Raw genomic sequence first — 24,232 nt, forward strand, 5'->3', positions numbered from 1 at the left:
GAACCTGCCGTCCTTTGAGAGTCAGTACCTGAGGAAGTTAATCTTTCATCAAGGAGCTGGAACTCGCAGGAACTTAAGCACTTTGAGTGAAACAGCCAGGTGTACAAAGAGGAATTAAGTGAGCCATGCTGCAAGAGATCAGTTCCACAGGCTATGGGAACAGGAAGTTACATGGCAAAATGGGGGAAAAGAGGTAAACTCATCAGAAATGGAAAGTGATTTTGGAGAGATTCCTGTAAAGAATAGGTTGTAATGTATAAAATGCAGAATAGTGTTGTCAGTCTTATTCAGATTGTTAGCTGCCTACTCAGTAACATTTACTTGATGATTTTGTTCGATAAAGTCTTAAAACTTGTAATCTTCTGGCAATGGCTTTGAGTTGGTTAATGGGAATTCAAATGTCTTTTAAAAAACAATTGACCTGTGCTCTAACTAGACAGGGATCCAGACAGCAGGTGACATTACAATCTGAAGATCAATGATCGGCTCTCACTGTCACAGATTCCTTTGCAACAGTGAGAGTAAGAGACTGTGTGGGTTTTCTTTGGGGGGGGGGGGGGGGGGGGGTGGTGGTGGTGAGGGATGGAGAGAATGGACCCAACAATGTCTTCCTCTGATGGCCACTTTGGCGTGCGGTTTCATCATGCTGTGCATAGACCCTTGGTACGTAAACATCATGTTACCAGGTGCTGAAGTTGTACCTTTCCGAGGTTGTGGATCCAGTCGTATTAGTTGGACTGTACCATAACACCTGTGCTTCATGGAAGAGACTGTACAGAATACCATCTTTGACCACAAGTCCATCAGGCAATGGTTAACACATAACATCCTTGAGGCCTCGCAGGGAAACGAGAGGGTCAATCCTGTCAGATGGTTCCAGGAGCAGACTGTCACAAGTTATGTGGCAGGATACCACATCACCAGAACTTTCTAACCAAGACATAGCTTGACCTTATCAATCAGATCATACAGGCACACGTGGATTCTTTCTGCCACTTTAGAGACTGCTGCTGTGGTAAAGAGACCGGCTCACATCTCCACCTCGAATGTGCTTTTGCAAAGAAGGTCTGGAGATGCAGTGGTTTTTGTCAATGTTTACCATGAGCAGGATTGCATAATGCAGAATTCTGTACTCTACCAGCTGTTACCATGGATGTACACAAAGACAAACATCTACTGCAGCTGAAAGGATGATCCACTCAGTGACAGACACTCTTCAATCTGCTCGAAACGGATTGATCTGCCGGTGCAAACAGTTGACTCAAATGAGTGTTGGAGACTGGCACATTCCATGCTGAAGGACACATTAAAAACTTGGGACAGCCATCACAAAGGCACAGTGAGGAAAACTACTATCTAAAGCCTTTCTGTCCTGATATCCTGACAGTCTGTAAACTTATAGAATCCCATGTACACCTTATTGGAATTCAAATAATTTCAGGTCATAAATGTTCTGCACTACATTTACAAGTCACTTATCACAAAGAAGAAAAAGTGTGATCTTTGGACTGTGACCAGACTAAACCTGTATACTGGTTTTTCAATTGAGCAGTTTCAGTCCCAAGTACCAAGTCCATTACACTTTGTAAAAATTACATTCAGTCCACCTCAGTTCAGTTATTTCATATGCCATGGCACTGGGGCAGATAATTATGTTTAAGAAGCTGTATTTCAGAAGTGCATTGTGTCAGGATATACATACTCTCAATTTATTACGGTACACAATCTGACAGAAAGCAGTGACTCAGAAAGCTCGAGACAAGGTAGTTTGCAAGATTGATAGAGCAGTTAATCATGGTCCCTGATCCTCATGACACACAATGCACTGCTTGAGTGAGCTGGGGTGTATTTTCCATCAGTACTAGGTTTGAAAACAGTCTGAAGAGCTATTACTGCTGACGATCACAGAAGCGTGACTGAAGCAGATGATCCAAATGAACATGCCCTCCAGCATGAGTTACAAACATGCTGCTATCCATAGACAACTGGGCAGCTTCGTGACTTTAAGATGCACAATCACACATCCACAAACACCAACCGGTTTAACAGCTGCTAGGGTCAGTCATGCAATGCTGAAGGGAGACACTGTAACCAAGCCAGAAAACAAAGGCAAAACCCTGGCAGTGATGAGAATCACAGGACCTTACAGGAATGGCAGACAGGTGCTAATGTTACCGGACATGCAATCGGAAACCTTGGCTTGGGCTGCTTAATCCACTGAAGTTATTTTCAGAAAAGAGTAGACAGCCGGGCTCAAGCTCAGAAAGCATAGCATCACCAAATGACTAAAAGGAGACCATTCGATCCATCACGTCAAAAGGAGGAATTCACCTAGTGCTACTCTCCCACTTTCTTCCCATAACTTTTCATAAATCGCTTTTTTAGATAATAATCAAATTCCTTCCTGAATGCCTCATTTTAAGTTCAAATCCCACCATGGCAGCTGGGTGAATTCAAGCTCAATTAACTAAGATACCTGGAATTAAATTCTAGCCTCATAAGAATCACAAAGCTATCAAACTGTCATTTAAAACCAGTTGGCTCACTAATTTCCTTCAGAGAGGGAAGGAAGTCTGCTACCTTTATCTATTCGTGCGCATGTGACCCCGGAACCACAGCAATTGTGGCTGGCTCTTTACTTGCAGTCGCCTTTTGAAATGGCATAGCAAGCCACTCAGTTGTACCAAACTAGTATAAAGAAAGCAATGTGAATGCATCTACACCTCACAGACTGCAGCTGTTCAAGAAAATAGCTCATGATCAAATGCAATGAGGGATGAGCAATAAATACTGCTCTGGTCAGCAACGTACACATCCTACAAATGGAGTTAAAAAACAACTCCTCAAATTGCAATATTGTCCAATAAAACAAGAAGGTTTAATTTCCACTGCACTCCTCCTGCCACAGTTGTTACAGGTGTGACAGTGTTTCCAAAAAACAATTATTAAATCGAACACCCAGTCTGGAAATTCTGTTGTATCCAACCTCTTCTCTTTTAAATAAACATTAAACAGGTCAGACAGCCCATGGTGAGGCACTGCAACAAAGTTGTCTACAGAAACTAATATTAAAATCTTATCAAAATGTCATTACCGCAGTGATGATGGACCCTAGCCTCCCCAGAAAAAAATGCCACCCTCCATACAGATTAAATATTACACAAATGATCATACAGTGACATGTGACATAGGATTCAATTCACACACAGTTCAACTTCTGATTCACCCTGCATTGCAGGGTACCACTGAACATTTCAACACAACGTATGTGTATAAATCATTGAAGTTAGCAGGACAGGTTAAGAGCATTATTAATAAAACATATTGGATCTTGAGAGTTATCATTAAGGGCAAAGAGTACAAAAGCAATAAGGTTATGTTAAACTTGTATAGAATTTTGGTGAGACTTAACTGGAGGATTTTCTCTAAATCTAGATCCTGTAATTTAGGAAGAATGTGAAGCAATGAAGAGGTTTCAGAAAGGATTCATTAGAATGAGGACCTTCAGTTATGTTGACAGATCAGAGAAATAGGAACCGTTTTCTACAGAGAGACAAGAGATTGAGGATGGAGGGATTTAAAGTCTGACAGAGCAGATAAGGAGAAGCTGTTCCCATTAGTGGAAGGATCAAGAACCAGAGAATTCAACAACTTATGGTGTTTGGCAAAAGAAGCAATAGCAACATGGGAAAAATCTTTTTCCACACGGTTGGTGGTTAGGATCTGAAATGTACTGCCCAAGTATGCATGAAGGCAAATTCAGTCAAGGCATTAAAAAGGGAAGTGAACTATCATCTGAAGAGAAAGAATGTGCAGGGTTATGGGGAGAAGGCAGGGGACATGGCACAAGGTGAACTGCTCTTTTAGAGAATCAGCATAGAAATGGTGGGGTCGAATAGCCTCCTTATGTGCTATAACCATTCTCTGATTCTGTATCAAGACACTGGGGATTTAGCTCTGAGTGACACCTGCAGCTGCTAATCTGCCAGTCAATATCCTGAACTAGTGCCTAAGTTTTGCAGAAGAATCAAAAACCTCAGCCACTGAATGAGGCTGGTGTTATAGAGAGGGCAGCATGACATCCAAACCCAGGTTTGACACACTGGGAAAATGAACAACGTGCCGCATGTAGCACAAGGGTAAATAACTGGCAAGTTGGTAGCAAGCACAGCTCTCTCCCCACTGCTTATGGATTAGCAGGAAGAGAGTTCATTTCATCCCATCAGAAAACTGCCACCTCAGCTTCACCATTTAGAATTAACTTCCGACATTAGAAATCTCGGTTGGCCAAAAGGCCTGTTTTTATGCGGTTATTACTCTATGATTCTATTCTATCACTCTGAACCCTCACAGAAATTGGAAAAGCAGGCCGATTGTTACAAGATGTTTGATGCCCAATGTTGTAAAGGGATAAGTAAATTCCAAGGGTCTGCATTTAGACCAGGACTGAGAGTTGACAAGAGGGGGAAAAGGAGAGGAAACCGGAGGCAAATTACTAGCAATTCTCAAGATGCCTATATAATTTCCAAAGCACAGCTAGCTCCCTCATTACAAGAACAAACCCATGCAAATGAGAGGTCAACACAATGAGGTCTGGATCATGGAAACAGATGACAGGAATATGTCGATAACATCATGTTACAAGCTGCCTGCACGATAGTCCTCCACATCATAGCTGTGGAAGTGACCTCTGTTGCTGCCTCACCACTCAGAGTCCCGAATGGGAATCAATAAATCACTTTCAATGTGCAGATTGCAAATGAGAATACAGAGTGTGACAGAGTTAAAATATAAATTATAAACTCAGCAGCACACAGTCACCACAGAAGGGCATTGAATGTGCACAGTAAACAGGAAAAAGTTGGACATATGTCTTTAAACAATTTAGAAGATTCAAAATCGAGCCCAGATATGTGTAAGTACATACCTACACATACAGGACTATAGACCTGTACTCGCAAGATTACAGAGCTGTACTCAGACACACACAATTACAGGTCCACAGAAAGTCTCGTACACAGGATTACAGACAGATGCTCTCTCTCTCTCACACACACACACATGCACTACTGCACACACGCTGCAGACAATACATACAAATGACTTCAGACCGCAAAGTTGACAAGGTTCCACATAGTAGACTAATTAGCCAAGTTAAAGCACATGGGATTCAGGGTGAGCCTGCCAATTGGATACAAAATTGACTTGATGGTAGGAAACAGAGTGTGGTGGTGGAGGATTGTTTTTTGGACTGAAGGCATGTGACCAGCGGTGTTCCAAAGAATCAGTACCCCGTCCACTTTTGTTTGTCATTTATATAAATGATTTCAATGGGAATATAGGAGTCAAGGTTAGTAAGTTTACGGATGACACCAAAATTGGTGGTGTAGTGGACAGTGAAGAAGATTATCTAATATTACAAAGAGATCTTGATCAATTTGGTCAATAGGCTGAGGAGCGACAGATGGAGTTTGATATTGCATTTTGGTAAAACAAACAAGAGCAAGACTTATACAATTAATGGCAGGACCCCGGGTAGTGCTGTAAAACAGAGAGACCAAGGGTCTCAGGTACATAACTCTTTGAAGTTTGCATTATAGTAGACAGGGTTTTTAAGAAAGCATTAGCACACTTGCCTTCGCTGCTCAGACTTTTGAGTATAGGAGTATATGGAGTCATGTTGAGGTTGTACAGGAAATTGGTATGGCCACTTTTGGAGTACTGTGTACAGTCTGGTTGCCCTGATATAAAAAGGATATTACTAAATTGGAGAGAGTTCAGTAGACATTTATCAGAATGTTGCCAGGAATGGAGCATGAGTTATAAGGATAGGCTGGGATTTTTTCCACTGGAGGGAGGAGGCTGAGGGGTGATCTTATAGAAGCTTATAAAATCATGAGGGGGTCTTTTCTCTAGGTTGGGGGGAGTTCAAAACTAGGGGCCATATTTTTAAGATGACAGGGCAAGTTTTAAAATGGACAAGGGGGGGGCAACTATTTTCCCCACATTGTGGTTTGTGTGTGGAATGAATTGCCAGAGGAAGTCGTGGATATAGGTACAGTTACAACATTTAAAAGACATCTGGAAAAGTACATGAATAGGAAAGGTTTGGAGAGATATGGGCCAAACGCAGGTAAGTGAGACTAGTTTAATTTGAGAAGGGTCAGTTTGGACTAGTTGGACAGAGGATCTTGTTTCCATACTGGATGACTCAATGCACACACAAATGCACTAAGAAGTCCAGACCAACACACAGACACAGGATTTAGAAGCATGAGGTGCACAGAGTGAATACAGACATGCACACTATATTACAGTTCAGCACATGTGCATGACTGGATTAGAGCTACACACTTCCAGATTACAAAAGAAACACACACACACCCATAAATATGATTACAGACCCAAGGTCACACATATATACTGGACTTCACACCAACACCTCATCTCCAGCAAATTCCTAGATGATTCACAGAACAGATGGCAAACTGGTTAATGAATACCACATTTAAAGCAAGGCCACGCCAACATCATTGAGCTCCAATGTGCAAAAGACACCCGTCTGTGCACCCACTCAGAGCCTGAGCTCCAGGTCATTGGGGACTCCATCTCTGAAGCACACAAGAAAATGGGTCTTTCACTGAACATCCATAAAACTAAAACCCCACTTCCAAACAGCTCCAAAAAGCATAAGAACACCCACATTTGGTTAAGGCCAACTGCGACAGATTGGAAAATGTCATTTTCCTTATGTCTGGAGCCTTCTCTCCATGATAGAGGCATGGACGACCAAGTCAGTCATCACCTCCTATGTGCCATCTCAGCCTTTGACTGACTTGAGAAAGAGTATTTGAAGACCAGGATCTGAAGCCAGAGACACACCATATAGAAGCATGGGATTACAGACCCCTGCAAACAGACACGCTTAGTGTATACACAGAGTTACAGACAGTCCCACACAGGGGAATCCTTTCCCTCGCCGTCCTTGTCCCACTCACCTCCAGCTCTAGGCCCGAACCTTCTTTCCGAAGTCTCTTAGCCCACGCCTTCCCTCGGCCCGTCCCCCGGAATCTACCTGTACTGCCGGCAGCGTGTGTCCTCCGTTGCGCGGGGTTACACCCTGACTCCTCAGGCCCGGCTCCGGGCTCCTGGCTTCATTCCCCTCCTTCAATAACATCCAGGAGCCGGCCCCTTCCTCTACTCCATCCGCCTCTCCCATTGGCCCTCCACCCGCCACCATCCGCGCCGCCCATTGGTCAGGGGCGCGGGTGTCACATTCTATACCCACCGGCTACCAGCCGGCTCGGTGTCACACGCTAAACCCTCCGGGTCTGCAGGTTTCTCGGCGTCCGCTGGCTGTATCGAGCTCCACAACCGATACAAAGACCTTTTCTGATGTCTCCGGATCCCCCCACTACGCTAGGCATGTCTTTGCCATTTCTCTACTGTATTTCCAGTTTGAAACGGTGGTTGTAATGGAGGGGGAGTTATCCCATTATCCACCGCGGCTGCGGACCCTCGCCATTGAAGCCCAGGTTCCTATTGTGTCAACAGGGGAGTTTCACCAGCGCTCTGCATGCTGGGACCTCAGGATTGCCATCATTGGCAGCTGGCGCAAATGGATACATGACAGCTGGAAAAAAACAGGAGAAATACACACTGTCGTGTAATTCCCACTTCTGCACTGCCATGTCTCCATCATTTGCAGACTTTTCAAAAGGTGGCACAGTGGTTAGCACTGTTGCCTCACGGCGCCAGAGACCCGGGTTCAATTCCCACCTCAGGCGACTGACTGTGTGGAGTTTGCACATTCTCCCCGTGTCTACGTGGGTTTCCTCCGGGTGCTCCGGTTTCCTCCCACAGTCCAAAAATGTGCAGGTTAGGTGGATTGGCCATGCTAAATTGCCCGTAGTGTTAGGTGAAAGTGTAAAAATGGAGGGGAATGGGTTTGGGTGGGTTGCGCTTCGGCAGGTTGGTGTGGACTCGTTGGGCCGAAGGGCCCGTTTCCACACTGTAGGTAATCTAATCTAATATTAACAGGTATCACTAGAGAAGGACATGCACCCTCTGTGACCTGAGGATGTACGACAGATTGATTATTGCACAAAAGGACCCCATTTGGCCCGTCTGTCTGTAATGCTCTCAGAAGAAGCAATTCTTTTAGTAGCTTTGCACATTCTTTCTTTTTCAGACAACAGTCCAAATCCCTCTTAAATGCTTTGATTGAACTTGCCCCCATCACACTGTCAGATCTTAACCACTCAATATGTGAAAGGACATTGCCTCATATTGTTTTTGCCAAACATTTTAAATCCATATAGAAAGTGAGGACTGCAGATGCTGGAATACAGGATCGAGAGTGTGGTGTTGGAAAAGCACAGCAGGTCAGGCAGCATCCAAGGAGCAGGGGAATCGACATTTCAGGCATGGTTTCTGATGAAGGACTTATGCCCGAAATGTTGATTCTCCTGCTCCTCGGATGCTTCCTGAGCTGTTTGCTTTTCCATCACCACAATCTCAATTTTAAACCCATGGAGAAACTCAGCAGGTCTGGCAGTATCTGTGGAGAGAGAAGGCAGGGTTAATGTTTCCAATTCCTTGGCCCTTCTTGAGACTGGACCCGAAATGTTAATTCTGCTTTCTCTGTCTGCAGATGCTGCCAGACCTGCTGAGTATCTCCAGCAATTTCTGATTTTGTTTCAATTTTCCAAAATCCGCATTTTTTAAAACTTTAAATCCATGTCTTCTCTTTTATGACGCTTTCATGGATGGGAAATATTTTTCCCTGTCTACTCTATCCAGATCCCTCATGATTTTGATATCTCTATCAAATTTGCTCTCAGCCTTTACTTCTGAAAAACAATCCTGACTTCTCAAATCAATCTTCATAACTGAAACTGCAAAGCATGTTTTAGCCCATGACACATTTCTGAAGTGCTGCAAGATCCCACAAACAGCAGTATGATAAGGATCAGATAATCTGCTTTATTTAATGATGTCAACAGCACAAATATTAGACTGAATACTGGGCAGCACTCCCTTGAATAATACAATGGAATGAGATGTCAAATTAAGTCCCTTTCTGACTCTTGGGTGAATGTGAAAGATAACATTTTAAAAGAAAATCAGGGGAATGCTTGATGTCCTGGCCAATATTTATCCTCAATCAACTTCTCAAAAAAAGACTATTTCCTTATTCTCACATTTGGTTTGTGGGAATTTGCTATGCACAAAGAGGTTGCCTTGTTTCCTACATTACAGCAAGAAGTACTCTTCAAAACAACTACTGGTTGTAAAGTACTTTGTGACATCCCAAAGTTTTGAAAGGCACTACTCAAATGAAAGTTTTTAATCATTTGCATCTTCCACAAGGAGAAGATAGGGCCTCAGTTACATGTCTCATTCTCACCTTTGACAGTCCAGCCCTCCATCAGTAATGCACTGGGAGTGGTACTCTGAAATATGCACTCAAACTGCAGAAAATCTTGAACTTATTACCTCTGACTCAGAGCTGAGGAGGTTACTGCCCAAGCCATGTTTACACTAAGTTGTACAAAATGACAAAATCACTCATAAAACTTGACAGAGATGTGGATAATTCATATTATAGCTCTAAAAAAAGTGACTTGGTAATAAAAACATTTTTGCACTTCACAGCACTGGAGAGGATGCTGAAAGTCTATGCATCAGTACAGAAAGAAAAGTCAGGGTATACTGCACAAGATAGGGGACTGTAGAAAATGACAACATCAGAATGACACCTTAGTACTGTTTCAAACTCTGTGGGAGCTTGTACTAAGGAGATCAACAACTCGTATTTATATAGCAATATTTATATAATAAAATATCCCATGGTGCTTCATAGGGGTATTATAAAACATATTATGACATCCTACAAGATGACATTAGATCAAATGACTGCTGCTTTGTTCAAGGAATTGTTTTTTTAAAGAATGTCACAAAGATCAAAAGTGAGATGGAAAGGCTTAGAACCCAGGCAACTGAAAGCAGAGTGATCAATGATACAGTGATTATATTGTGAATGCTCAACAGGCCAGAATTAGAGGACTGCAGAGCTCTCTGTGGGTTTTAAAGATAGAAGAGATTACAGACATAGGGTTGGATGAGTCTGTGGGGGGAATTGAAATCCAGATTTTAACAGGAAGATGTTTAACTGGGTGACACTGTCGATAGCATGTTCAGGGATTAAAGGGGAAAGGGACTTGATGTCAGTAAGATATAGGTTGAACTTTACAGATGGCCTGAAGTTTATAGAGGGTAGATGGTGGGGACCAGTCAGAAATAGTCAAATCTGAAGTTAACGAAAGCATGGTTAGGCTTTCAGTAACAGTTGATATGAGGGAGAGACAAAGATTGGCAGGGTTATGCAAGTGAGAAAAATGGTGGTCTTGGTAATGCAATGAAAATGTAATTAAAAGTTCATCTTGGGACCAAACTGTTTGTTTCAGCCTCAGGAGTGGAGTTAAATCAGAGGTGAGGTAGATGTGGTGTAAAATTATGTCCCAATACATGTGTGAATCATAATGTAACACATGTATTGGGCCAAGCAGTGGAATGTGGTGAAACGGTTAAAAATTATGTCCCAATACATGTGTGAATCTAACCGGAATGGAGGTGTTGCTTAGTCCCGTGTGAATCTTATTACACACCTCCCCGTGTGAATCTTCTTATCTGTATGTAACCAGAATGGAATGTGTTTTTTAGCCTTGCTCTGCTGTTCACATGAATGTTTATATCTGGAAAAGAGTATATCAGCTGGAAAAGTCTCCAGTTCGGTGAGTCTGCTCCGGGGTTACGTTTAACCGCCGAGCGTGGGTTGTTGGCAACCGCTCTACGAGAACTGACGGCTCCCAGTTCCGGTAACACGTAGAGTGAGTATAAACCAGACCCGTTGGTTGTGGCGACGCTGCGGGGAATAAAATGCCCATATTCTAGCAGACTCGCCTCTTGGTCGTTTGTTCTGTGTCAGACTACTCTCCTACGAACCTGACCTTGAGAATTTTTTAAAACATTTGGCGTAGTCGAGCAGGGTCAATCGCAATTGAGGAGAGATTTTGATACAGAACAATGTTTTGGAAAAAGACTAAGAAACCAGAAGAACAAACTGTGGAGGTCCCGACCGTCCCGGGATGGCATGGATGTGGGCATGTACGTGGCAGTTTGTTTGAGAGAGGATCCCAGTCCTGCCGAAGAACCCCTTGCCTGGGGTACAGCGGAGGATGTGGGCATGTCCAAAAAGCTGAAGCGGAGTTAACAGAATTGAATGGGATTGAACTGAACTGAACTGAGTGGAACTGAAGTGAATCAAATTGAACGGAACAAAATGGAACTGAGCTAAATTGAATTGAAATGGACGGAACTAAATTGAACACAATTGAATTGAACTGAACAGACCTGAACTGAGCTGAATTGAACTACACTGAATTGACTGAACTGAAATTAACTGAAACGAATTGAACTGAATTAAGCATAATGTAACACATGTATTGGGCCAAGCAGTGGAATGTGGTGTAAAATTATGTCCCAATACATGTGTGAATCATAATGTAACACATGTATTGGGCCAAGCAGTGGAATGTGGTGAAACGGTTAAAAATTATGTCCCAATACATGTGTGAATCTAACCGGAATGGAGGTGTTGCTTAGTCCCGTGTGAATCTTATTACACACCTCCCCGTGTGAATCTTCTTATCTGTATGTAACCAGAATGGAATGTGTTTTTTAGCCTTGCTCTGCTGTTCACATGAATGTTTATATCTGGAAAAGAGTATGTCAGCTGGAAAAGTCTCCAGTTCGGTGAGTCTGCTCCGGGGTTACGTTTAACCGCCGAGCGTGGGTTGTTGGCAACCGCTCTACGAGAACTGACGGCTCCCAGTTCCGGTAACATGTAGAGTGAGTATAAGCCAGACCCGTTGGTTGTGGCGACGCTGCGGGGAATAAAATGCCCATATTCTAGCAGACTCGCCTCTTGGTCGTTTGTTCTGTGTCAGACTACTCTCCTACGAACCTGACCTTGAGAATTTTTTAAAACAGTAGAAGAGTGCCGAGGACTAATGATGTTAGATTTGGTAATTATAATATTGAACTAGACAGAATTTCATCCAGTACTGGATACTGGACAGGCAGTCTGGTAAAATAGACACAATGGAGGAATCCAAAGACATGGTTGCTGAGGTAGTGCTGGTTATCATTACCTTGTATGGGGAATTTGATGAAGTATTTTTGGACAAAATTGTCAAGGGCAGCATGTAAATGAAGGAAACCAAGAACCGATTCTAGGCGGTCACCTCAGAGAATGATGCAGGAGCAGGAAGAGAAACCACTGCTGATGATAGTGTGGCTACACTTAGCTTTTTTGAGGAGAAGGCAAATTTAAAGGAGAGAGGTACAACATGTAAAAAGAGATAACTGTTAACAGTATTAACTAATATGCAGGTTAGGAGTGTAAGTTGAATGCTCAACAGCCTAGAGAGAACATGATCGAAGGAATGGGGCATGGGTTTGAGGAGAGACAGTAGAAAAATTCAAGAAGGAATCAAGTTTTGGCTTAAGATATGGGAGTCCTTGCTAGAAATGTATCTTGAAGGGCTGGGGAAAGGATGGAAGTGACAGAGGTGGGAGTAGAATGAATGGGAACGGAGTTTTAAGAAGATGGTTTGCAGTAAAATAAAAGACAGGAGTTGTGTTTGCATTCAAGGATATCCTGAAAAAATGGATACTGTAGTTGTATTTGACAAAAGCAGAATATGATGGAGCTTTAAGTGATCTAGTCAGATCAGGCAACAAATGGCTGTCCCAGATGTCCACCATATCCTATTAAGTATGTGGTCCTTTGACTTAAGGGAGTGGAGGTGAGGGCCATACTGAGAAAGCAGCAAACAGCCAGTATGTTATGAATTTTTTGGGGTAACTAGGACACCACGTGTGGAAGAGAGAGCATAGTTGAGCAAATCAATTGCTACAGAAATCTGATCAATGGAGGGTCAAAGGATAGAAAGTTGGGAATTTGAGAGTACAGCTCAAAGTAAAATTGGGAGATTGATTGGACCAGGAATGGATATAGAAGGAAGTAGAGTTGGGATGGTGAGGCAGAATATGGGTATTAAGTGATACAAAAAGTTTATCAATGATATCTGTACTTGTGATTTACATTATAGGTATAGTGTTGGAAGAAACAAATAATAAATATTGTGTTGGAGGGCATAATGCAGAAGATACAATTAATGAAGGGTAAAAGGGCAGTGAACTCATTAGAGAGAAAGTGTTGAATTGAGATGGAGATTAAAATCACTGAGGATGAGAAGCTGTCTGGAGCAAAGGTTGAGGAAGGAAAGCAGTTGAAACATCGGTATAGAACTAGGGAGGATGATTGAGAAGCAGTATTTAATATGAGAAGAGAGAGATAGAACAAAATAAAAACCTAAGGGTCAGAGGAGTAGGGGGTTAGACCAGGGGTTGAGTGAGACATAATATGAAGAACATCGTCAGGCAGGGAGCCTATGTTATTGGGAATTGTGTCGTCTCCCCTCAGTCAGATTTCTACTGGTGGAAAATTGCTGGAAGAACTCAGCAGGTCTGGCAGGATCTGTGCTGAGAAAGCAGAATTAATGTTTCAGGTCCAGCGACCCTTCTTCAGAACTCTTCAGTTAACAACACTTTGTCTCCACAGATGCTGCCAGATCTGCAGTGATTTTTGAGCAAATTCTGATTTGGTTTCTGATTTCCAGCATCTGCAGTTCATTGGGTTTTTGGTTTGGTTCCATTTAGGGCCATGATTTCTATGCAATCATTCATAATAAGTTCATGGTTGGAAAGCGCTTTGTTCACAAGTAAATGAATAATGTTGCAGAGAGATGTAGAGGAGATGTGTGCTGATCCACTGGTAGAATCTAAAGGATTAGCAGCAAGTGAGATGAGTGTGACAGGTCAAAATTGGCAAGGTTAGTCCCCAGTGGGCACACAACACAGAAAGATCAGCAAGAATAGGATGGGGTGGTTCAACTGGCTGTTTATGAGGAGGGAACAGTGGATGCCTTAATGGCCCATGTGGGGAATTCTACCAAAGACCTAGAAAGAACTGTAGACCGACCAATCAGAGAGTTAAGCCTGTGGCAGCAGCAGAAGAGTAGGAAAGTTCAGAAATACTGGGCAGTTGGAGTAGAGATTCAAAAGGACAGAGTAACTGAGAGGCCAAAGTCGTCACAACAATGAAAGGGAGTGATTGAGGAGGGGCAGAGAAAAAAATAAAACAAAGGAGAAAGGTAGTAGAAGTTCAACTGAAGTGATACTATTAGGTCAGGAGCAACAGCCAAAGACTGCACAAGAATGGATGAGGGGAAGCCTGAGTTACATGACAGAATATTTAGTATTAATTAGGATACTTATAGTAGTACTAAAAAGGGAATATAGGGGAACAATAGGAGATAGTTCAGAGTTAAAGTCAGAATCCCATATTAAAATTGTAGCTGGAATTAGTATGGAGCACTGATGACTTAGTATCCACATTCAGAGACAGATATTGCAGGTAAGTGAAGGCCAGGCATTATTCCAAAGGGAGACCATCAGTGGACACACTGGATTCTCACTGGATGAATATCAAGGTCAGGAGTGGGGGCACAAGAGCAGAATAGATTACAGAACAAAAGATGATGATCACTGGTGGCATGAAAGAACTGGCACCAGTGGATATATTTAGAACTTTCTTTATACATTCTGTAATGTGGACATTGCTGCTTAGGCTAGCATTTGTTGTCCATCCCTAATTGCCCTTGCAAACATGGTATTGAAGCATGTTCTTGTGTTGCTCAGGAGGGAGTTCCAGTGACAGTAAAGAAACAACAATATACTGAGTTGAGAGTGGTGCTGAAAAAACACAGCAGGTCAGGCAGCATTTGAGGAGCAGGAAAATCGACACTTTGGGCATAAGCCCTTCATCAGGAATGAGGCCTCTGACACTCCAAAATCTTCAGTCCTCACTTTCTCCTAGTTGATTATAACCTTACTGCGGAACTACAATATACTTCCTAATCAGGATCAAGAGTGGCTTGGAGGGGAACTTGCAACACGTGGTGTTCCCATGTATTTGCTGCCCTTATCCATCGATATGGAAGAGGCCATGGATTTCAAAGGAGCGTTGGTGAGTTGCTGACGTGCATCTTGTCAATCATACACACTGTTGCTACTGTGCATCCATGGAGGAACTGAATATCTGTGGATGTGGTGCCAGTCGAGTGAGCTGCTTTGTCCTGGATGGTCTCAAATTTTTCGAGTTTTGTTGGAGCTGGATGTGGGGAACATCCCATCACCATTCAGAGTTGTTTCTTGACAGTGGTGCACAGGCTTTGGGGACTGAGGTGAATTACCTTCTGCAGCATGGCGGAATGGGTACTGCAGATGCTTGGAGATTAGAGAGGTGCTGGAAAAGCACAGCAGGTCAGGCAGCGTCCGAGGATCGACGTTTCGGGCAGAAGCCCTTCACCAGGAAAGGGCTGCAGCATTCCTACCCTCCGACCTGCATTTTGTAGGCACGATATTAATGTGGTCAATCCAGTTCATTCCCTTTGAAGAGAAAATGAGGTCTGCAGATGCTGGAGATCTGAGATGGAAATGTGTTGCTGGAGAAGCGCAGCAGGTCAGGCAGCATCTAGGGAACAGGAGAATCGACGTTTCGGGCATTAGCCCTTTCCTGAAGAAGGGCTAATACCCGAAACGTCGATTCTCCTGTTCCCTGGATGCTGCCTGACCTGCTGCGCTTTTCCAGTTCATTCCCTTTGCCTTTGCCAATCCCACTCCCTGTCATGATGATCCCCATTCTTTATCCACCTCCTCATTCCTATTCCTCTCACCTATTCCCGTTCACCATTCGTGTCTTCCTCGCCCCCGGCCCTACTTTAATCCAGCCACCACAGTCTCCCGTCCGGGTCTCCAATCCCTCCCTCCGCCTCTGATCCGATTCAACTGAGTGCGCAAGCGCGGAGGCGGAATGCTCACGTGGCGGAGGTGGGCGGGGCGGGGCGGGGCGGCGGGTGTGTGTGTGTGTGTGTATGCGCGCGCGGGGCGGGTGTGGCGTTTCCGGGGTCACTCGGTGTGTCGTTGCTTCCGGGTCAGCTGGAGGGCGCACTCTCACCATGGGGACGGGCTCGGAGCTGCCGGACACCCGGAGCTGGAAGGTCGAGGGGACCCCGCTGGAACTGGTGCAGGAGAGGTTGCGGAGACGGGGCCTGAGCGACCCGTGGGCCCGGTGGGTGAAGTGGGGCTCGGGGCTGTGGGAGTTGAAAGCCCATAAATGGTGCTGGGAGCTTAAAAATGACATGACACCAGGTTATAGTCCCACAGGTTTATTTGAAAGTACTATATTTGATGCTGTAATGGTAGTGCAGTGGTAGCCGTGACTGGTAATTGTGAATTGTTGTTAAAATTCCCGCTGGTTCACCCAGGTCCCCTTCAGGGGGAGAAACCTTCCATCCCTGACCCCTCACCCCTGATGTTCCAGCTGTGCTTCAGCTGCCCTCCGAAATGGCTGGAGACAAAAACAATCTGCAGATCCTGGAATCCAAGGCAGACAAGCAGGAGGCTGGTAGAACACGGTGAGCCAGGCAGCATCAGGAGTTGGAGAAGCCAATGTGTAGCCCTTCTTTACAAACAGATTCACAGGCACCATGTCCTGCTGGTCTTGCCTCCCGTGAGAGTAATCTGCCCCCCCCCCCCCCCCCCGACTTGGCTCGCTGGGGCAGCACTTTCACCCCTGAATCAGAAAAAAGAAAAAAAGTCCTTGCAACTCCCTATTTCCAATCTCAATGTCCACTGCACTGTCTTCCAGATGTGGTGTTAGGCTGAAGCCTTATTTATCTCACTGTAGGAATATAAAATACTGTATCCCCCAAGGCACTATTTTAAAAGAGAGCAATCCACCCTGTCTTGGCCAATGTTTAGCCCTCAACAACCATTGAGAAAAATAACAGATTCTGATGGTTTAATTGCTGTAGTGGGGTTTTTTGTTGTGTACAATCTGGCAGTCATGTGTACGTTACAACAGGAGCTACAATTCAAATTTATTTCATTGGCTGTGAAGTGTTTTGGCACTGCCTGAATGCTCTGTGCCTGTTTATATTTTACCCAAGTGTCCTCCCACACAATGTTATTCTAACCCCATTATCCGTCTTTCCATTCCTTTCTTGTGCTTATCTAGCTTCTCCTTAAATACCTCATCCTTTTCCTTTGAAACTGGGTTCCACGTTCTTACCGCTCTCTTGGTAAAGATGTTACTCATGAATTCTCTTTTGGATTGATTAGTGGGGTGGCTGCAATCAGAGGTCCTCTGCTCGCCAGTTCCTTTTCATTTTTTTTTCTCATCTTTATAGCTTTTCTCACCAGCACTGCTCCCCCTCACTCCCTGCAAACTTTTCACTGCCCCGCCTTGCCCTACCTGGAGAGTGGAGTCAAGGGAGATGGGTCATGGCCAGAACCCGGGAGGGAGCAGAGCACATAGGCTGAGACAATTGGCAGCAGAGTGAGCACATGTCAAGTCCTGCGGCAGAGCAAGTGGGCTGATTCTGGAGGGATGGCAGAGCAGGCTGTAGCTAGAGTGGTAGCAGAATGGGCACGGCCCAGGCCAGTCCTGGAAGGAGGCTGGCACGTGGAGGCACTGTGGCCGCTTGTTCTGGGGCCAGCTGGCACAGATTCATGTTGGAGAGGAACTGGAGCTTAAGTACTTTATGGTCACTTTCTATTATCATTCTGGACTTTTATAGCTCTGTTCCCATGCTCACCTTTTTTTTAAACTCTGTAACAATACTTAAAGTATATGTACTTTGTACCTAAGATGATGTTGAGAGGCAACTTCACAAACTTTTCACTGCACTCATTCTATTCTATTCTTCTCTTCATATTTCTTAGTTTGGGTCTTCTCCACAGCTAATCAATTAAAATCTTAAAAACATCTTACTTTGATTTTTACCAGTGGTTATTACCCCCTTTTTGGTAGAATCTTGCAAATCTCTTTTTCAGACTCTCCAGTGCGTCTATGCCCTTATAACGTGGAGAGCAGAAATCTCTACAGTGGCTTTGTGTAATCTGGTTGAGGTTCCAATGAAGTTTAGCATACATTCTCTGCTTTTCAATCTTTTTTGGATTCTTTCACAGGATTTGGATATTGTGGGCGAGGCCAGCATTTATTATCCCTCTTTAATTGCTCTGGCAGAAGGTGGTAGAGAATATCCTTGCTGCAATACTTGGGATGTAGATGCATTATTAATGCTGTAAGGACTGGAGGTTTGGGATTTTGACCCAGTGACAGTGAAGGAATGGCAATATATTGCAAGTCAGAATGATGAGTGACTTGCTGATGGTGGTGTTCTTGTGTGTCTGCTGCTCTTGTCCCTTTAGATGGTAGAGGTTGTGGATTTGAAAAATGTCAAGAGAATCTTGGTGAGGTGCTGCTGCTGTGCTTCGGTAGTGGAGAGTATAAATAGATATTGTGGGTGGTGCCAACTGGGGTTCTTTTATTCTGTCAGGTGTTCATGTTTCTAGATTATGATTGACTATAATAATATTGAACTTTTATTTGGAAAATTTTCAGTCAGTTAGGGTGCTGATTACTGAGCTGCTGTGAGCAGTTGTTGATGTTTCTATTCCTGGCAGCATGTAATGACCAGCTCTGGTTGCTGATTCACTGCTGGCTTGAGAGGACTGAGAATTTCATTTTGCCTCTTGCCAGGCAAGCTGGTGAATTTCTAACCCATGAATGAATTCACCAGCTCATTCTGGTGTCTCACCCAGGTCAGTCTTGACCAACCATTATCAAGGTTAGTATTGACCTCACTCAAAATTTAAGCTTTAAACATGGCATTGCTGCAACAGTCATCAGCACATGGAACTCCAAATGATTTTCCCTCTTCGAGCTGAGGCCGTTTGGCCAGTTTTTCATTCCTAATACCAGCTAACCCAGCAGAGCCCATGGAGAGCTTTGGCTTTGATACTCAGGAGTTCCGTGGGCACAGATGTGGATTTATTATTGTCTGTCCCCCCGTTGGGAATGAACAGAGCAACTTTGTACATGTGTGAATTATGAAAGCTTGGAAGTTGTTTTTTTTTAAATAATTTCATGTTCTCGTTGCTGGCAAGGTCAACTTTTGTTGCTCATCCCTAATTTCTCTTGAACTGAGGAGCTTGCTAGGCCATTTCAGAGGACAGTGAATTACAATGCCATTGGACTGGAACCAGACCAGAGAAGCACTGCAGATTTACTTCCCTAAAGGGCAATGATGAACCAAATGGGCTTTTAGTGACTGTCAGTGATAGTTGTTACAATTAGTAGTCCAGTGACATTAGACTACACCTCTCTCTCTCTCTCACTCACTCACTCACTCACACACACAATCTTTACTACTTTATGGCAGGATGTGGAAGTCTTACAATGTAAAATCAGAAAAGACAGAAGCCATCCTAGCTAAATCATTAAATGTTTGAGATAAAATCTCTCCAGTAGTGGTGACTCCTTGTTTTAAAAAAAATTCTCAAGGTCAGGTTCGTAGGAGAGTAGTCTGACACAGAACAAACGACCAAGAGGCGAGTCTGCTAGAATATGAGCATTTTATTCCCCGCAGCGTCGCCACAACGGGTCTGGCTTATACTCACTCTACATGTTACCGGAACTGGGAGCCGTCAGTTCTCGTAGAGCGGTTGCCAACAACCCACGCTCGGCGGTTAAACGTAACCCCGGAGCAGACTCCCGGGTCTGGCTTATACTCACTCTACATGTTACCGGAACTGGGAGCCGTCAGTTCTCGTAGAGCGGTTGCCAACAACCCACGCTCGGCGGTTAAACGTAACCCCGGAGCAGACTCACCGAACTGGAGACTTTTCCAGCTGATAAACATTCATGTGAACAGCAGAGCAAAGCTAAAAAACACATTCCATTCTGGTAACCGTTTCTTGGTCCAATACATGTGTTACATTATGATTCACACATGTATTGGGACATAATTTTACACCACATTCCACTGCTTGGCCCAATACATGTGTTACATTATGCTTCACACGGGGAGGTGTGTAATAAGATTCACACGGGACTAAGCAACACCTCCATTCCGGTTAGATTCACACATGTATTGGGACATAATTTTTAGCCGTCAGTTCTCGTAGAGCGGTTGCCAACAACCCACGCTCGGCGGTTAAACGTAACCCCGGAGCAGACTCCCGGGTCTGGCTTATACTCACTCTACATGTTACCGGAACTGGGAGCCGTCAGTTCTCGTAGAGCGGTTGCCAACAACCCACGCTCGGCGGTTAAACGTAACCCCGGAGCAGACTCCCGGGTCTGGCTTATACTCACTCTACATGTTACCGGAACTGGGAGCCGTCAGTTCTCGTAGAGCGGTTGCCAACAACCCACGCTCGGCGGTTAAACGTAACCCCGGAGCAGACTCACCGAACTGGAGACTTTTCCAGCTGATAAACATTCATGTGAACAGCAGAGCAAGGCTAAAAAACACATTCCATTCTGGTAACCGTTTCTTGGCCCAATACATGTGTTACATTATGATTCACACATGTATTGGGACATAATTTTACACCACACTCCTAGAACAGATTCCTGTCAGATTAGTGTTATTGGCAGAGGCAGGTCTCTGCAAGTCCAGCTATTTGATAATCACTTTGCTAATCATTCCCTGGGTGTTAGAACGTGTGACCATAACAAAGTGGCTTATGTTGCTGCTGTCCCTGACTGCTCACAAACCACTTTGGCCCTGAAGTTAGAAAGCAAGATTGAGTCACCAGTTGACAACCCGAAGCGGCAGATTCAAACCACTATAAATGCCGGAGGAAACATCACAGAAACGCTTCACAGGAGGCTCCCAAGCACTGAGGATGTCACCTAGACAGGGGACGAAACGTCTGCAACACAAATTCCCAGCTTGGCGAACAGAACCACAACAACTTTGACAAGTGATCTAATTTTAGTTCAAAATTTTAAAAGGATGTTCTTAAGTTCTCTGCCTGAAGGCAGATTTGACCCACAAAGTCACCATCTCTGCCATGAGTGGAGGAAGGAGGCAGGTCCTGAATTCACCCCCATCAGAACAGGAATCAAACTCCATTTCACTAGCACAACCATCCGGCTTTCTAAGCAAAGTGGAGTCAGTGCAGCTGTGGCAAGATGCACATTTACATGTTGTAGGCTGGAGCTAATGACAACCATGGTTGAGGCTCCAATTTCTTTCCATCCCATGAACAACTAGGTTCACCTCCCAGTCTTACTACCTACCATTGGCATGTGTTGGAAGGATGTGTGGGTTGGTACTCATCGTAACTGGCCACGTTATTGGCTCCCCTTTCTTGACAATCTAATCCTGGGGTGGGAATACAAACTGGTAGCTTCTGGTTCAGGCAGGGACAAGACTGCTGGGATTCCATGGAGTTGACCAGGCAAAACTGTTCCTCGTGGAAATTGAAATGAGCGCTCTACTTCATTTAGGAGTGAAACCAGTAAGTATATTATCATAATCACAAAGTGTGTAAACTTGGAGCTCATTCCTCAAAAAAAATTAATTGAAATTGGAGGAGAAAGATTGCTTTTGTGTGTAAAATGATCAAAAGAAAAAAGTTTGTGGAGTTAAGTACAAATTAGGTATGTTCTGATTGAGACTGTTGAACCATTCAGTCGGTAGAATCGCTGCTTCCTGCTCCATATATTTTATATAGATCTGTAAACATGATAGCCACCAAGCTGTTCTATTCTATCTCTAGTCTCTAACTCCATTCCTCTCCAATCTGACTGTGTCTGAACCAGACCATTTGCAATCTTTCTTTCCCCATCCTCTCCTCTCCAACTGCAGAGCCCTCATGATTGTCCCTCTCCCTCCTGCAACTTCCAATGAGGTGGATTGTTGCCAGTTCAGACAAATGTCATTTGCTTTTTTTATTGACATTCCTTGGCTTGTACTGGTTCAAAACCCTGCAATCCCACTCGAATGCCATGTGAGAAATTTGCCTTCAGTTAATACGAGAGACCTGACCATCAGTTGTTCAAAGTACAGATGACTGCTTTGTGAACTATGCCAGAATTAACAGTTCACATCCAATCTTAAGACCATTTTCTTTGTTGTCTTTTCTAACAGTAATGAAGCCTGGCGGTTCAACGGAGGCTTTCGTAAACCTATCACCTTCACCAATGTCTTTTCTCGAGGCTTCAAATGGGGATTTGCAGCATTTGTTGTGGCTTTGGGTGTTGAGTATGCACTATTTTCTCCCAAGAAAAACGGAGGACATCACTAATGAATGAAGACTGAAGACTTTGAAATTATGTACAACTCTCTATCTCTCCTTTCCAGTCAGTGAGCTGTAACCAATGTATGAAACAAGAAGCAAATGTCTTTACAGAATAAAATAATTAATTGAATCAGCACTTATGCTCAGTCATGTTCCTTTTGAAGTCTTTTCACCATTGATATCAGCTCCTATTATCTGTTTTCACCTGGTGACTGCCCTATACTTGTTTCGTGTGTTCTTTTTGTTGATTGAGAAGCATGTGACGTTTTCTCTGGTGCGCACACTTACGAGTTATCTTTGGCGCGTTCCTATTTCTCATTTGCCTGCTGCTTCTTGGAGACATCATCAAAAAATAATTCAGGATCCATAATAGGAAGTCTTATCACTTTTTTCTTGATTTTTTCACTGTGCCGTCAGGCTGCTTGTTTAATGTCCAGTATTGGATAAGGTACAAGCACCTCCAGTGAAACATTGGGAAGCCTTGTGGCCATTGCCTCAAGGTGTCTTTGAATCACAAAATATCAAGTAATTACAAAGGCCAATGAAAATATTGGCTTTTATTGCAATGAGGATGGAGTATAACAGTGGGAAAGTTTTGCCCCAGCTGTACATGTATAGTTTTGGTCTCATTAAGGAATAATACTTGCATAGCAGACTGTTCAAAGAATAATTAGTTTGGGGTTGCCTTATGAGAAAGGTTGATTGGGTTGGGCCTGTACTGTTTGGAGCTGAGAAGAATGAAAAAGTGATATTTTTGAAACATAAGATTCTGAGAGGGTAGATGCTGCAAGGATATTTGTGGAGGGAATCTATAACTGGGGGCATGGATTAAAAATAAAGGGTCTCCCATTTAGGAGACAGATGAGGAATTTATTTTCTTGGAGGCTGGGTTGTCTTCTCTCCAGAGAGTATCATTCAGGACTCTGGGTTATTAGTCCAGTAACACAATAAGTTTGCTACTGTGCCTGAAACAAAAGCAGTAAAATTCTGAGCTGGCAGCATCTGTATGAGAAAGCAGAGTTAAAGTTTTGATTTTGACCACTCTTCAGAACCAATCTCTTTTTTCAGATCTCCAGCATCTTTGCATTATGTTACAGTACCTGCTGAGCTCTCCATGTTGTGTGGAGGTGAGGGGCATGACTTGGTATTTGAAGAGTCTATGTTGGAGGGGATGAGGTATAAAGGGACAGGAAGGAGCAGAGGATGGGGAGGGATGAGGATGTGAAGGATGGGAATATATAAAAGGATGGGGGTATATCAGGGATGTGGATATAGGGGTGGTGGGGGTATATGAGGGATGTGGATACAGGAGGTTTGGAGATATATAAGGGTGAGGGTATATGAAAGATGGGGAGGGAAGAGAACATATGATGGATGGATGGATGATGGTATATAAGGGAAGGGGATGTGGGTACAGGAGGATTGGGATTATGTGAGATGAGAATGCTGATACAGGAGGGTTGGGAATATAAAAGGGATAAAGGTATATGAGGGAAGAGGATGTGGATACAGAAGGGTTGGGGATATATAAAGGGATTGGGGTATATGAGGGAAGGGGATGTGGATAGAGGAGGATTGGAGTTATGAGAGATGGGAATGCAGATACAGGAGGGTTGGGGAAATAGGGATGAGTGAAGGGGATGTGGATACAGGAGGGTTGGGAGTATATAAAGGATGGAGATGTGCTATACACTGCATGTGGACGGGAATTCTGTGTGGGAAGACAGGGAGTAAGTGAGGCATGGTGTTTAGGAAATACCCCAATGAAGACCGTTCCGAGGGAGAGGAGATATTTTTACGATGTTCCTGCGCTCCGTTCAGACAGTCCGCCCGCCCAGAGCCTGTGGTCAGAGAGCGGCGGGGGGGAGCCGGCTCCCGGCCCCGGCCCCGGCCCCTGCCCTGATCATAACGCGATGCTTTCACTTTCACTTTCTCCAGGGGA

At 44.0% G+C, this 24,232-nt stretch overlaps 2 protein-coding genes across 5 annotated transcripts in view; one reads left to right on the forward strand and one right to left on the reverse strand.

Moving 5' to 3' along the window:
- hycc2 (hyccin PI4KA lipid kinase complex subunit 2) overlaps positions 1 to 7,181 on the reverse strand; it is a 57,834-nt gene extending 50,653 nt beyond the window's left edge. For 2 of the 4 annotated variants that reach the window (XM_087988808.1, XM_087988807.1), the window contains exon 1: positions 6,999 to 7,181. The gene's annotated coding sequence lies outside the window, so the exon portion shown is untranslated. The remainder of the gene's footprint in view (positions 1 to 6,998) is intronic. The other 2 variants (XM_087988809.1, XM_087988810.1) reach the window with 2 other exon arrangements.
- Positions 7,182 to 16,102: 8,921 nt separating this feature from the next.
- Positions 16,103 to 22,426, forward strand: LOC122551381 (NADH dehydrogenase [ubiquinone] 1 beta subcomplex subunit 3). Its single transcript, XM_043693177.2, has 2 exons — positions 16,103 to 16,261; positions 22,140 to 22,426. Exons 1-2 carry the CDS (start codon positions 16,149 to 16,151, stop codon positions 22,294 to 22,296), a joined length of 270 nt encoding a protein of 89 aa, XP_043549112.1. The 5' UTR covers positions 16,103 to 16,148; the 3' UTR covers positions 22,297 to 22,426.
- Positions 22,427 to 24,232: the final 1,806 nt, after the last annotated feature.

This window comes from Chiloscyllium plagiosum, unplaced genomic scaffold, assembly GCF_037043375.1.
Source record: "Chiloscyllium plagiosum isolate Xiang-an unplaced genomic scaffold, Cpla_swu_hap1 HiC_scaffold_7, whole genome shotgun sequence".
NCBI classification, from domain to species: domain Eukaryota; kingdom Metazoa; phylum Chordata; class Chondrichthyes; order Orectolobiformes; family Hemiscylliidae; genus Chiloscyllium; species Chiloscyllium plagiosum.